Source organism: Setaria italica, chromosome III (assembly GCF_000263155.2).
Source record: "Setaria italica strain Yugu1 chromosome III, Setaria_italica_v2.0, whole genome shotgun sequence".
Taxonomy (NCBI): Eukaryota; Viridiplantae; Streptophyta; class Magnoliopsida; order Poales; family Poaceae; genus Setaria; species Setaria italica.
Window position 1 is genome coordinate 23,834,145 of NC_028452.1, and position 14,616 is coordinate 23,848,760.

Genomic DNA, 14,616 nt, shown 5'->3' on the forward strand with positions numbered 1-14,616 from the left:
CCTGCCCGACCTCTTCTAGCATGCTCTCGTTCGACCCAATGGAGGAGTCGAACTCCTACTCAAGGTCGGCAGGCGGCTCATTGGGCTTGTCGGCCGAGCGGACCTTGGGTCACTGTTGCTCGGCCCCTCCAAGAAGCGGCGCCGGGCAAAAGAATTCAAAATCGTGATCCTTGTCAATCCACAAGCATAGTCAGCAACAACACAACACCATAAAAAGTATGCCAACTCAATGCCATTAAAGATCATACTGGGATGGTTGGTGGCCTCTTCAGAGAATAAGCCTTGGGGCAGCTCCTATTTCTGATAACGGCCCTAAAAAACTCGGCCACCCGGTTGACAATTTCCTCTTTGGGCACCTTTCACTGGACCTCCCGGGTTGGGTCCTGCGGCCTTGTGTACTCATAGGGTGCATTCTGTTTTTGATCGGCTGTGTCAGTCTCCAACAGAAATTAATGGTGACCGCTCTGGCTGTCAGACCACATGGCTTCAAATTGGCAACCTTTGCCAGCAGTTGATTCACCTGGACCTGCTCCTCTAAGAACGGCTGGTTCGACCACTCGGGCATGGTCACTAGCCTTATCCAATACACGGTGGGAGCTCGGGCTACTGATTGGCTACTGTGAACCACTCCTTGTGCCATCCTTTGTTTGATTCCTTCAACTGGAGGTCGAAGTACTCTTGCACTTTCTTCGGTCGCAACGAAAAACTGCAACCCCCAATCACTCGCTGCTGTTTCCCCGTGTTGACACAATTTTCAACTGATACAAGTACCTCCAGAGATTGAAATGTGGGGGGATGCCCAAGTATGCCTCACACAGGTGGATGAATATAGCTATATCCAAGATTGAGTTTGGGTTGAGATAGAATCTTGTAGTAGTGAAGAAGACCTCCGAAGAAGACTCCACACGGGATCCCAAACCCGTGCTCGAAGAACGATACGAAGACCACCATCTCTATCTTGTCCTCTGTTGGGAAATCTTGGCCAACGGTTGGCTTCCAATCTAGCAGCGCCTTGGGCTCGAGGAGGCCGCGATCGATGAGCGCCTGGATGCGCTCCTCTGTCATCACGAACTTCATCAAAACTAACAATAGATTTGGAATGTTCACTTGCGTTGTTTCTTTGATTTCTAGGCCTTGCAATTTGGATCTAATACTCGCAGGAGTTTTGATGTGCATACGACAGCGTTGTCGAAGCATGCGCAAGCAGATTAGGAATCGCGGCAGTGCGGCCTAGGGTTCGCGGGTGCAGCAGTGAGGATTGTGGCGGTGGCGCAACAAGTGTAACGGATGGAAATGAAAATGGATCTACACCCCTTGGGCTTTTGAAGGGTGTGACGGCATAACCCTAGTGACGGAATCTGCGGATTTTCCGTTATTGCAACGCACGTGCCGAACGGAGTCCGTGGGTTTTCCATTACGCGATTCAACGACGTGACTCTACGGCTCCGCCAGTCCTTGTCCTCGAGTGTTGGGTGCCTATTTCAGGTTGGCGTGCCTCCAGGGCTCCGCCAGTCCTCGTCCTCGGGGGCTGGGCACCTATTTCAGGTCGACGTGCCTCCGTGGCTCCATCGGTCCTTGTCTCGGGGGCCAGGCTTCTATTTCAGGTCCGCGTGCCTCCGTGGCTTCGCCAGTCCTCGTCCTCGGGGGCTGGGTGCCCATTTCAGGTTGAGTGTCTCCGCGGCTCCACCAGTCCTCGTCCTTAGGGGACTGGGCACCTATTTCAGGTTGGGGTGCCTTCGTGGCTCTGCCAGTCCTCATCCTCAGAGGCTTGGCGCCTACTTTAGGTCGGCGTGCCTCCATGGTTTCGTTAGTCCTCGTCCTTAGGGGCTAGGTGCCTATTTTTGGTCAGAATTCCTCCGTGGCTTCGTCTATCCTTGTGTTCAAGAACTTGGACCTACTATTGGGATAAGCTTTTTCTTCTTTTTTTGACCATTGGACCAATTATACTAATCGCTTCAATGCTCGGGGGCTACTCCTGTGGAGTGCATCTTGTGACACCCTCCATGTCCTTCACTTTGACCTATTGGATGCCCGACATCCATCAACTCGGCACACGACTTCTCTATGCGCGGATGGCTCTGCGTTCGCTAGAATTTTCTTCTTTTTTGAGCACTGTGCAGCCTCTCCGTCACCATGATGCCATTGCAGCTTCAGCCAACTACATTCCAAGCTTCGCTATGATGACCTCAAGTTCCAGTTCGTGTACACATCGCTCGAGGGCTTGAGGGATGTGGGTACCCCATGGGTCCCCACCGACCAGGATACTGGTCGGATCTGACAAGTAGGCTGGCCCGACCAGGGCATGCAGGCCAAGGACATGAAGATACTTGAAGTACACGCCAAAGAGGCTGGGCAATTCAAATTAGCCTGGATATTGCAGGATATGTATTGTAATCCAACTCAGATTACCTTCCATGTAACAACCGAGTAGATTAGATTCAAATTGACTTGTAACCCTAGGTCGTCAACCTATATAAGGCGGCCAAGGGAGCCTCCCGAGGGCAACCCATCCCATCTCAACTCTCAAGCAATACAAGCCACCAAGCATACAGGACGTAGGGTATTACTCTCCGGAGGCCCGAACCTATCTTAAACCCTCATGTCCCTTGTGATCTCGCGATCACTTTCAAGTTCTTGATTTTGCAATCCCTTCCACCTACAAATCAACCACTTGGGTAACCCCTTGGTGGACTACCGGGCTAACACTTAGGTTGTTGATCAGGAGTTGCTACAATGCCTTTTTTATGTACCATGTGTACAAAAAATGATTCGTCCTTGAATTGAATAAGTTGGCATCGTCCACCCTTTTTACCATTGTTCCCATGGGCTTTTGGCTTTTTCCTTGTTTTGGGCAGTTGCAAGATAGAATGGTTATATAAAATCACCATTCACTTACTCCTTGTTCAACTATCTTTCCAAAGGTTTTTGATAAGTTTTTGAAATGAAAAAAAGTTCCTCATATGATGCTGTCGATCGCTTAATGGGTGTAGTCCTTACCAAGGCATGAGGTTGCCTCTTTTCATCCTACATCTAATAGGCTTTTGTGGGGTTTTGGGTAGGATTATGAAATGAGGCATACTTGCACCACATAGTTTTGTAGAGTCAAAGAGCGGATCCGAGGAGGTGCAAGTTATATAATCTGATCAAGAAGTGCATGTGTGTGGAATTTTTGGTGGAAATTTATTTTGAACTCCTTTTTGCATGGCTCCCTCTTTTGTTTCTTTTTGGGATATAGGCTATCTTTCTCTCTTTTCCTTTTTCTTCTTTTCTTTTTTCTCTTCTCCTTTCTTTTTTTTCTCTCATGCTATTTGAGCACGGGTATCTATTTCTTTTCTCTTTTTCTTCTTTTTTGCATAGCCCTTATCTTTTTGCATGATGAATAGAGGGGACTCATGTTATAGGGATGGAGTATATTTGTGTGGATGGAAGGAATGTTTTTGTGTAACTTCCAGTGTAGAAGCCAGCATGAAAATATGTAGAGTGTACGTGATCTTGATCATGAAAGCATGACGAGAACCTCTCAAGGGTCACAACAATTTGACAATGCTCAATGTGATAGCAAGCATCATATGTGTACGGTTTGTGCAATCTAAGATCATATGGCTTTGGTAGGACATATCATCATCATTAAGGAAATTTATTTTTTTTATGATTTGTTTTTTGAAAATAAAACTCTGGATGTCAAGTTTCACTTGGAAAAGATCATAACAAACTTCATTGTACCATATCATATCATGCAACAACTTAGACTTAGATCAGGCATTCGCAACCCACAAGTTTCAAGCTTTCTAGGAATATGAAGGAAATAGTAGAGCAACTATTCATCATCTCAAGAAGGAATAACTAAAACATTCTTACTACACATATGGAAGCAAGCAAATATTTTTGTTCTTTTTGTCATATGCAGATTTTTTTGAAATGCAGATGTAGGAAATGAAAAAGATACAAGATACAAGTTACCTCTCTTGGGGGGTGTTCTCCCCCAAGCTTGTTCTTTGCTCACTGGCCTGGATGGGGTTGAAACCTTGTGACTAGAAGTAGGCCAACACGTCATTGTGGCTTTGTTGCAGCGTGGTGTTGATGGCATTGAAACATGTATCGACCTGCTGCTGCCACTCGACAAAACCCTGGACATGTATGTTAAGAGTATTCTGAATTTCACCTGTCCGAACTTCAAGTTCGCTCATCTGGCAGTTGAGATCCGTGAGGTCACAATGTCTCCTCACCGAAAAGGATCGGCGTGCACCGAACACCGGAGGTGGACCACTAGAGCTGGAGGAAGTGTGTTTTCCGTATGGTCCTCTCTCCCACACTGTGCTTCTTGTGCTTTGCCAGCCTAAGCCTCCAGCTTCATGCAGTTGTGGAGGTTAGTCCCAACCTGGCTAATACTCAAGTACAAACCCTAGCATCTGCCCAGCTGAAACCCACCCTGACTTGTACATCTGTTGCATGATATGCTGGGATTGCGAGGGCTGATACTGTGATGTCATGGCTTCATTCCTAAACTTGCTCTCCGAGTTACCCTGCTAGATACATTACTCCTGCGGGCTTCCTGTTGTGGTGCAAGAGGAAGGGTTTCCTCTTGCGGTGCAAGAGGAAGGATTAGCTCCCGACATTTATACACATAAAGTCCCGGGTTAGGTAATAGGATTTCATTTGTATAACCAGGGAAGAAAAACACAAGAGACTGGTTTGCATCATGCTTAAGAGTGTATCCTTGAATAAGATGCTTCATCGATGATAGTGCGGGGCATTTGAATGAACGGAATAGGTACACCTTCTAATGCCCTGACTTTTGAAGCAATGCGAGTAATTAAAAAGGTACACTCAATAGGACTAGTCATCTTGAAATATTCTAACCATTGTGCAATCATAGGCTTAGCAGGAGAAACTCAAATTTTCTTAACCATGGCATAAAGAATTTTAAGCTCATCATTACAAACAGCTCTAACATCTTCCCTAGGGAAAAGCGATAAAGCAAATCACTTATGGATCAACCTCAAAGTAGGATTATGAATATTGTTGCAACGAGGAGAAAATTTGCCAACAACCACTTGACCGGAAATGCTTGTCCAGAAAGAATGACGATTAAAATCGCGGACAGCTTTATGAAAGTCGACTATGCATTATCTATGAAAACCAAGAAGCAGACTAAGATTCATCCTAGAGAGTTGGTATTCCCTTCCAAAGAAATGAAAGGATATACCATCGTCTGCTTCTTGCAAGCTGCATAAGAATTGGATGGTGAGGAGGTGGGAACCTTCCTCAGAAATGGGCATGAAATTATCCCATCTAATTGTATGCCAAACAATAGCAAAGTTGACATTCATACCTTTATTCTCAAGGAGCTCCGAGTCGAATGCTTGCGTGCGGGCGAAGACTCAGTGCTTGATGAGGGCATAGGCTTGCAATTCTCAGTCACCGTGTAGGTCGAGTGGTGGCCCCTCCACCTCCATGGCTTATGGTCCAAAATGCTCTTCTTGTGGCACGTCCTCCTCCCACATTGGGCTTGGTGTGTAGTCGTTGGAGTGGTGTGCTCTTGCACTTTCGCGGGAGCGGCTTGAGCTTGCTCCCTTCACCATCTTGAATGTGCCGGAGAGCTTTTGTCCCATTCCTTTCATGGTGGATGGAGCACAAACAAACACAACTTGCACATGGGTTACGTTAGCGAAATAAAAAAATGAACTCTTACCTGTGAGTTGCTCCTCCAATATTTGATGAATCTTTGAGCAAAGGAAATGAGAGAGAGAGGTTCTTGCACTTGAACTTGAGCAAAATCTCGATGAAAACCCGAGAGCCAAAAGAGGAGAGGAAGTGAGTGGATGAAAGTGTTGATGGATGAACAACACCCGCCCCCTCTCGGCCTCGATTTATAGAGCATTGCAGCCGGGCTGTTAGGAACCGACCAAGGGCAACTGCTAGTAGCCGTTGGAGTCGGTGAGGCCCCAGAGTTGTTGGGACTGGTTCAATCGAAACAACGGTTCAGCCAACCTCTGGTGGGCCCCACTAGCTGCCAGCTTTGGCCCACTGCCCCCTGCGGCTATATGGTGACATAGTGGGGAGGCCTCGTTGAAGTTTACTCCAGAAATGCTCAGAAACATTTTTCAAAGATATTTTTGCTCAAAGTCATTTAATTACTTTTGAATTTTCATAAATTTTTATGAATGGGAAAATTGGCCAGAATAAATTCTAGCGTGCAAATGCAAGTTTGGGTAATCAAATATGCAGTTAAAAAAATGAAATATTAGTGAATCAAAATTTTGGAAATTCAAATATGAGATAACTACTGATTTACCTTTGGCAAGGGCTCACCATTTTAAGTCCTTTGAGCGAGACTTTCTCCACAATGTTTTATCTCATGGATGAGGCATCTAGTCCAGGAGAAGAAGATATGAATGACTGTACGTCCTTCACCTTCCATACCTTCTGGGTTTTCCTTGGAGTTGCAGCTAGAGGTGTGGCTGGTGTCTTCTCAAAAGTTGGGGTTTGTGCTTTCGAATTCCCCCTGTGTCTCTTTGTTGTCTTTTGGCCACCAGGGTGTTCATAGGGGTCAACCTGGTAGCATTCCTCTACTTTGGTTTGAAATCTTAATACCTTGTCTTTCCTTCCAATATGGAGCTGTATTACTCCGGTCCCAACAGTGATCCTTGCCTTGACCGCATGTAGGAACAATCTCCCAAGGATGAGCGGCATTCCAAGTCCACGGGGACAATAGAACCTTCGATTCTTACTGGGAGGTTCTCTACTATCCCTTCGAGGTTGTGGATCATCGAATTGGCCAGCTGCAGGTGTATCATGGTTGGAGAAAGAGTGGGCTAGTTTATTGTGTCAAACATAACCTTAGGCATGATGTTGACACTTGCAGCAAGGTCGCAGAGGGCTCGATCAATGTGGAAGTCCCACATTGAGCAGCTGATAGCCGGGTACCCTAGTTCCTCATTCTTGACTGCGAGTTCCTCCCATGAGTTTCTTCATTGATTCTTGGGTCTCCTTGCATGGTTAGTAGTGGGTAGGTTTCGAGATGGGTTTTCCCACCTAACGGTAACCGCACTAACATTCTCTAGTTGCCTCGGGATTTTCCCAGGTTTAGAAACAAGAACAGCAGCAATAGTTTGAGCTAATTGAATTTCGATCATTTTATTAAAGCTCACTTGATTTTTGAAAGCAAAGGAAAGACTTTCAATTTTTACATTTCTGCTTTCCAAGGTTTTATCATTGACAGCAAGCTTTTTAGAAAGAGATTCATTGATTTTTTGCTTGGCCAAAAATAAGATTTTTTTAAGGAATGCTGGTTTGAATTCTGATTTGAATTGTAATTACCACTATTATTACCTCCCTAATATGGTGGGCGCGACTGGTTCCACCCTTGACCTCCTTGAGGACGGTACCCATTGTTGTTGTTGTTGTTGTTCATGTAGGAGACTTCTTCATGAGTCTTGGGGCAGTCGTTCCCCGAGTGTCCATCATTTCTGCAGACCTCGCACATGATGTGCGAGTTCAAGACTTGAACAGGTTTGAGCCTAAGTTCTTGAGGCTTCTCCCGTTCATCCATGCGTTTGAGTAGGAGGTCTAGCTTAGCGGCTAGCATGTCCGTCTGCTTGATGGTATGCATGCCCCACATGCGAGGGTTGAGTCGTTCTTCACTCCAGCCTTGATTGGAGACCATCTTCTTGACTAGAGCTGTAGCTCTGGCAATGGTGAGGTCGAGGAAGGCTCCTCCAGTGGCAGCATTAAGGTGGGCTCATGCTATCGTGGTTAGCCCATTGTAAAAGCTTTGGAGGACGAGCCATTCATCCATCCCATGGTGTGGGCACGCAAGGATGTATTCTTATAGCCTTTCCCATGCCTCTGGGATTATTTCCGTGCTTGACTGCTAAAAGCTGGAAATCCTTCCACGAAGGGCATTGATTTTGCCCAACGGGAAGAACTTTGCGAGGAATGCAGTGGAACATTTGGCCCATGTGTTGACATCATCCTTCTCCTTGTAGAACCATTGTTTCGCTCTCCTGAGGAGGGAGAATGGAAATAGGCAGAGTCTGATAGCATCTTGAGTGACTCCCTTCATTGTGATGGTGTCACATAGGCCAAGGAAGTGTTGGAGATGAGTGTTGGCGTCCTCGTTAGGCTTGCCACAAAAAGGGGATAGCCTACACCATGTTGATAAGGTTCATCTTCAGCTCAAAGTTCATATCCCCAGATCGACAGCAGGGCTAGTGGCCACATTATCAATGGATGGGATGGAGAACTTGCGAAGAGTCTTCTCAGCCATACCCTTAGGAGCGGATAGTGCTGGGATGGCTGGTTCAGGTGCCGAAAGAACGATCTGAGGAGGGACAATGCGAGGTCAGACCCTTCTCACAATACGTTCCGAATTCTTGACGAAGTTGGTCGGCAAGTCGAAACTGATCATACAGTACCCTGTTTTCATCCATCAGGAGAAAACAAAGACAAGTTAGCCTATATAAGCAATGGCTATTCCTTAATCATATAGCTAAGAACATGTATTGATAAATCTTTTAACCAAAGCCATCCCTGGCAATGGCACAAGAAATGTTTGTTGGTATTTCTTAATGTTACGAATGAATCCACAAGCGCATGGATATACTGTTGTGGTATTTCACCCAGAGAGTATTCAGGGTATCGTTATTTATGGTTTTCCCAAACGATGGCATTGGTGTAAAAGGATTTATTAGAGAGATATTCAGGATGATATGCTTAAGTAACAGACCAAAGTTCATATAGGAGTAAGCTAAAATAAATATATGAGGGCAATGTGACACACACACACAAGCCAATCTCATGAATAAAGAATAAACGAATGGACCTAAGGTTAGCGGGAGCCAGGCATGCGAGAGGTCCTAGTAGTAGCATCTATCTATACTAGCAAGGGTCATACAAGCACATGATAAGAACTATATCTAAGCATACAACATTATGGGGAGAACACCCGTCCCTAGTCTACCAAGGTAAGGTATCTTTTAGAACTCCTACATCATACCCGAACGTGGGGGACTACAAGGGATGGACAGGGCTGTCACCACCCAAGCACAGTCATATTCGATGGATCCCAGCGCATCCGAGCACCTTGCTCATGCACATGATCACTACTCTAGCCCCTCTGGAACTCCGACATGATGATCGACAGGAATAGAACTAGAGCAAGCCCGAAGGCACAATGAACCGATGCGGTAACGTAGATTTAGCCTAAGCATATGAGTATAACTTAATAAAGCACAAGACATGGCATAGTAAACTACCAAAATAGCATAACAACCATACTCTTTATAGATAGAATATCGACAAGTCGAGTACAAAGCCATGACGAGAGCTGGAGGTTACATCCCCAACCGACCCGAAGACTAGCTTAGCACTACAAGAGATTTAGCTCTAGCCTAGCCTAAGGATTACAAGTGTAACTAGAGAGAGGGAGAGAGGCTTCAAGTATGGTGTATAGAGAGGGGGGAGGGGTCTCCTCCTCCTCTTAGGGTGTGTTTGGTTTGGGGGTCGACCTGGAACAGGTTCAACCCCCATTGACCCACGTTTGGTTGAAAATGCAGTGGGTTGGGTTCGACCCCCATAGGGAATATACCGTACAGATGTGGGTTGGAATGGTTCGCCCAAAATGAATGGACCACTCTGACCTAGTTCGCTCCCCTGTGACGCTAGCATGCATGCGTCGAGCGCGGTGTCAGGGAGGAGGCGGCCGGCGGCACGGGTCGTGGCGAGGGGAGCAGGTTGGCGCGGCGTGGAGGAGCCATGTTGGCATGGCGGGGGGGAGCAGGCTGGCGATGCGGGGGGGCATGGGGGGCGCAGGCCGACGGCAGGGAAGAGCCAGGCCGAGGAAGAAGATAAAGGTGAGGTTAAAAAAAAAAGACAAGAGGATGACAAATGTGCCCCACAGCTCGCTTGTGGGCCCCGTTGCTAATGGTGTTAAAATGCCATCTATCCCATCCCTCTCAACCCCTTCAACCAAACAAAAGACTGTAACAAACCCATCCCTCTCATCCAAACCCATCCAAACATGAGATGGGTTGAACTCAACCCACAAAAGTGGGACGAACCCAACCCGTTCCACTTGATCCCAAAACCAAGCACATGCTTATAGGTAGTAGAGGGTAGTTCCCACGATGGATCTCTGGGGAATCTTCTCCCACTGCCTCCAGGAGTCAACCAGCAACCGCCATGTGGAAGATAAGGACGAAGAGGCACTGTCCAAGTTCGGCCGGACCTATGGTTCGGCTGACCCTTGGGTAGGCCGCCTCACCACCACCTTTGCCTGGTGGGCCATCCTTTGGGCCTTGGTGCTGATCCCTGTGGACGCCCCACTGATTTGGGCTGGTTTGCCCTGGCGTGTGGGCCCTCTAATCCGGAATGCATGTGTCAGGTGTTCTTCAGTGTGTTTCGTCCGCGTTTGCACACGTTTTCTCTCTTATGCAGACTTGTGTTCCAGTAAATGCTTGTTGGCCAATACATGTGGAACTAGGTTATTAATAACAGATATGTGAGTAAGAAAGATAACTTCTCCTTTATTCTTTGTGCAATGTGATGGTCGGATTTCTGTCATAAGGACCGTCAACAACGCTAACTTAAGACAATATGTTTTATCTAGTTGTAAAAATTGACATGCTGCCACACAAGTACATAGTGGTATAGGTGTGGAAGTATCCTAGGAGCACATGGACTTGTCCATGAGTAAAGACTCCTGAAATATATCCTATCTTATCCATAGGTGGATGACAAACTTAGTTAAGAGAAGATTTTGATCCACATCAGGATACCAAAAATTTACAAACTCACTTTTATGAAGTGGAACATGTATGATGTGGGTAAGGCTTTCACATGTCTTATAGTGAACTTGTCATGCTACTGTCACACATATAACAAGAAAAGTCACCTTTTATATGTATTTAGTGCAAATTGTCTAGCCAATGCGCAGCGTATAATCCATAAAAGTTAATCACTAAATGTCGAAATTGACAAGGTACCATGTCATGGCAGGCTCATCTAGATAATGATTTGCTTGCAAAAAGCTAATATCTTGCCACAGCTACATGAGCTCTCATGAGTATAAATAGGACCCAAATGTGTAGTTAATTCATCACCCATACCAATTAGCAACTTATAATTTGAAACCCACTAGCAGCCTCTTATTAGCAACAATGGCAGCAAAGATATTTGCTCTTTTTACGCTCCTTGCCCTTTCGGTGAGCGCTGCCACTGCAGTCTTTATTCCGCAGGGATCCCTAGCTGCTGCTGCCGCTATTCCACAATACCTCCCACACGTGACAGCCTTGGGATATGAAAATCCAATTGTGCAGTCCAACAGGCTACAACAGGCGCTCGCCGCAAACATCTTATCATCACCGGCACTCTTCCTACAACAACCATGGGCCCTATCGCAGCAGCAATCCCTCGCACATGTGACAGTACAGAGCATCACCGCACAACAGCAACAATATCTACCAGCGTTCAGCCAACTAGCCCTGGCTAGCCCTGCCGCCTACTGGCAACAGCAACAGCTGCTTCCATTCAACCAGCTAGCTGTGGCAAATGCCTACTGGCAGCAACAGCAGCTCCGTCCATTCAACCAACTGGCTATTGCAAACCCTGCTGCCTACTGGCAGCAACAGCAACAGCTGCCATTCAACCCATTACGTTTGGCCAACTCTGCTACGTACTGGCAACAACAACAACTGCTTAGTGTCAACCCACTGGGTGTGATGAATCCCACCGCTTTCAGGCAGCAACCCATCATTGGCTCGGCTATCTTCTAGATTAACTATGAGTTGTACTTCTTTAATAAAGTTTGCATGCTGAGGAGTTTGACTCTCGGAAATAAGAAATGTTTTGTTTAAGAGTATATAGTCCTGTCTTGTTCAATTGTGTTTCGTAATTATATGTGACATATGTCAACAACAAGAAAAAACATTTATCATACCTAGGAAACATACTATATTAGGTGTGTGTGTCTCTACATACATACATATATATATATATATATATATATATATATATATATATATATATATATATATATATATATATTACGAAACACAAACATCGTCAAGCTTCTAAACAGCTCCGAAATTATGACTTCACAAGGTGCGGCCACAATGCAGCCATGGCGCACATTCATAGTGAAACTGACGTTTACGATACATTAGGTTGAAAAGGCCACGAGTGAAGGATATTTTTGATTGCAAACATGTCAATTGAAAACAAAAAATCAATCCAAGCCTATTCTTAATACGCATGTGTTAAATCTAAACAAGGTTTGCAACCGAATATGTCTCTCTATGCTATAGGGCTACCCACCACTATCCTAGGCATCATGTGTGCCTAAAACTAAGAAACTCGATCTTTGTAACCGAGCAACTTATCGGTAAATGCATATGTCAAACAATCCTAAATTAAAGGAATTGTGAAATACAAGTTCGCTTGATACCTTGGTTGTGATCATCCTCTAAACAGACTCGACACTTGCATTGGAGCAGATTAACGCGTTGGATCCGCATGTCGTAATAGGGCTTTCCTGCATTCTCTAGTGACTATTTTTCTACTAAGTGCATCAATCTAACAATTTACATTTTTCAAAAAAGTGAGCTATAGGTGATAAACATACTCATTCTCACAAAAAAAAAAGTTCATAGTGCTATGCAAACTACACGGTCTATTATGTATTATATCAAACATAGCCATCAAAATTCTAAATTGTCAGTGGTAAATCACATAATCACAAAAGGTATCATATTGTGTTTCATGTTGTCCTACTGATTTAGTTTAGATAAATGTTTATTCTAAAGAAGATACCGGTTTGCTTCCTTTCATTGTTTGAGGAATAACTTAATGGAGAAATCAAAACCATTTGTCTTATTTGTCTAGCAGATTAATGAGTATAGATTGGTTAGATAGTCCAAGGGAACCAAACATGAGAATAAGCAAAAAAATAACATGGGCCTCGATACTTGTGATAAGTTTCATATATCGATTTGATGAGGCTAAACTTGATTATATGGTGATTTAAGACAACTTTGTTCACTAATCCAACACTCAATCTAAACAAAGCATGGTCCTTTAGTATCTTGAAAGTAAACGTGTTCCCTAGGGCATGTCACATCTCAAAACTTCAATAGAATGCAAGCATTAGCCACCCGACCTCCCCACAAATTAAAAGATTATATAGTAATTATGTTGTATTACAAGTCTCATGAATAAGCCCTATGCTGAGGCCAAAGATGTGATATTCAATTCATTGCCTCCTAATTAGTTCTTATATTTTTCTCATATTTGGCCAATATCTTTTATCCACCACACAAGTAAACATTGGTATATGCATGTAAGTATCCTAGGAGCACATGGCCTTGTCCATGAGTAAAGACTCTTGGAATATATCCTATCTTATCCATAGGTAGATGACAAACTTAGTTAAAAGAAGATTTTGATCCACATCAGGATACCACAACTTTACAAACTCACTTTTATGAAGTGGAACATCTATGATGTGGGTAAGCCTTTCACATGTCTTATAGTGAACTTGTCATGCTACTGTCACACATATAACAAGAAAAGTCACCTTTTCTTTGTATTTAGTGCAAATTGTCTAGCCAACGCGCATCGTATAACCCATAAAAGTTAATCACTAAATGTTGAAATTGACAGGGTACCATGTCATGGTAGGCTTATCTAGATAATGTTTTGCTTGCAAAAAGCCAATATCTTGCCATAGGTACATGAGCTCTCATAAGTATAAATAGGACCCAAATGTGTAGTTAATTTATCACCCATACCAATTAGCAAGTTATAATTTGGAACCCACTAGCAGCCTCTTATTAGCAACAATGGCAGCAAAGATATTTGCTCTTTTTACGCTCCTTGCCCTTTCGGTGAGCGCTGCCACTGTAGTCTTTATTCCGCAGGGATCCCTAGCTGCTGCTACTGCTATTCCACAATACCTCCCACACGTGACAGCCTTGGGATATGAAAATCCAATTGTGAAGTCCTACAGGCTACAATAGGCGCTCGCTGCAAACATCTTATCATCACCGGCACTCTTCCTACAACAACCATGGGCCCTATCGCAGCAGCAATCCTTCGCACATGTGACAGTACAGAGCATCACCGCACAACAGCAACAATTTCTACCAGCGTTCAGCCAACTAGCCCTGGCTAGCCCCGCCACCTAATGGCAGCAGCAACAGCTGCTTCCATTCAACCAGCTGGCTGTGGTAGATGCCTACTGGCAGCAACAGCAGCTCCTTCCATTCAACCAACTGGCTATTGCGAACCCCGCTGCCTACTAGCAGCAACAGCAACTGTTGCCATTCAACCCGTTGGGTTTGGCCAACCCTGCTATGTTCTAGCAACAACAACAGCTGCTTAGTGTCAACCCACTGGGTGTTGTGAATCCCGCCGCTTTCTAGTGGTAGCAACCCATCTTTAGTTCGGCTATGTTCTAGATTAACTATGAGTTGTACTTCTTTAATAAAGTTTGCATGCTGAGGCGTGCGACTCTCGGAAATTAGAAATATTTTGTTTGAGAGTATATAGTCGTGTGTTGTTCAATTGTGTTTCATAATTATATGTGACATTTGTTGATAGCAAGAAAAAACATTTATC

The 14,616-nt window shown here is 44.8% G+C and overlaps 1 protein-coding gene and 1 pseudogene across 1 annotated transcript; both read left to right on the top strand.

Moving 5' to 3' along the window:
* The first annotated feature begins 11,119 nt into the window (after positions 1 to 11,119).
* Positions 11,120 to 11,855, top strand: LOC101757543 (22 kDa alpha-zein 8). The gene has a single exon (XM_004962233.1). It carries the CDS (start codon positions 11,160 to 11,162, stop codon positions 11,772 to 11,774), a length of 615 nt encoding a protein of 204 aa, XP_004962290.1. The 5' UTR covers positions 11,120 to 11,159; the 3' UTR covers positions 11,775 to 11,855.
* Positions 11,856 to 13,838: 1,983 nt separating this feature from the next.
* Positions 13,839 to 14,300, top strand: LOC101757155 (annotated as a pseudogene).
* Positions 14,301 to 14,616: the final 316 nt, after the last annotated feature.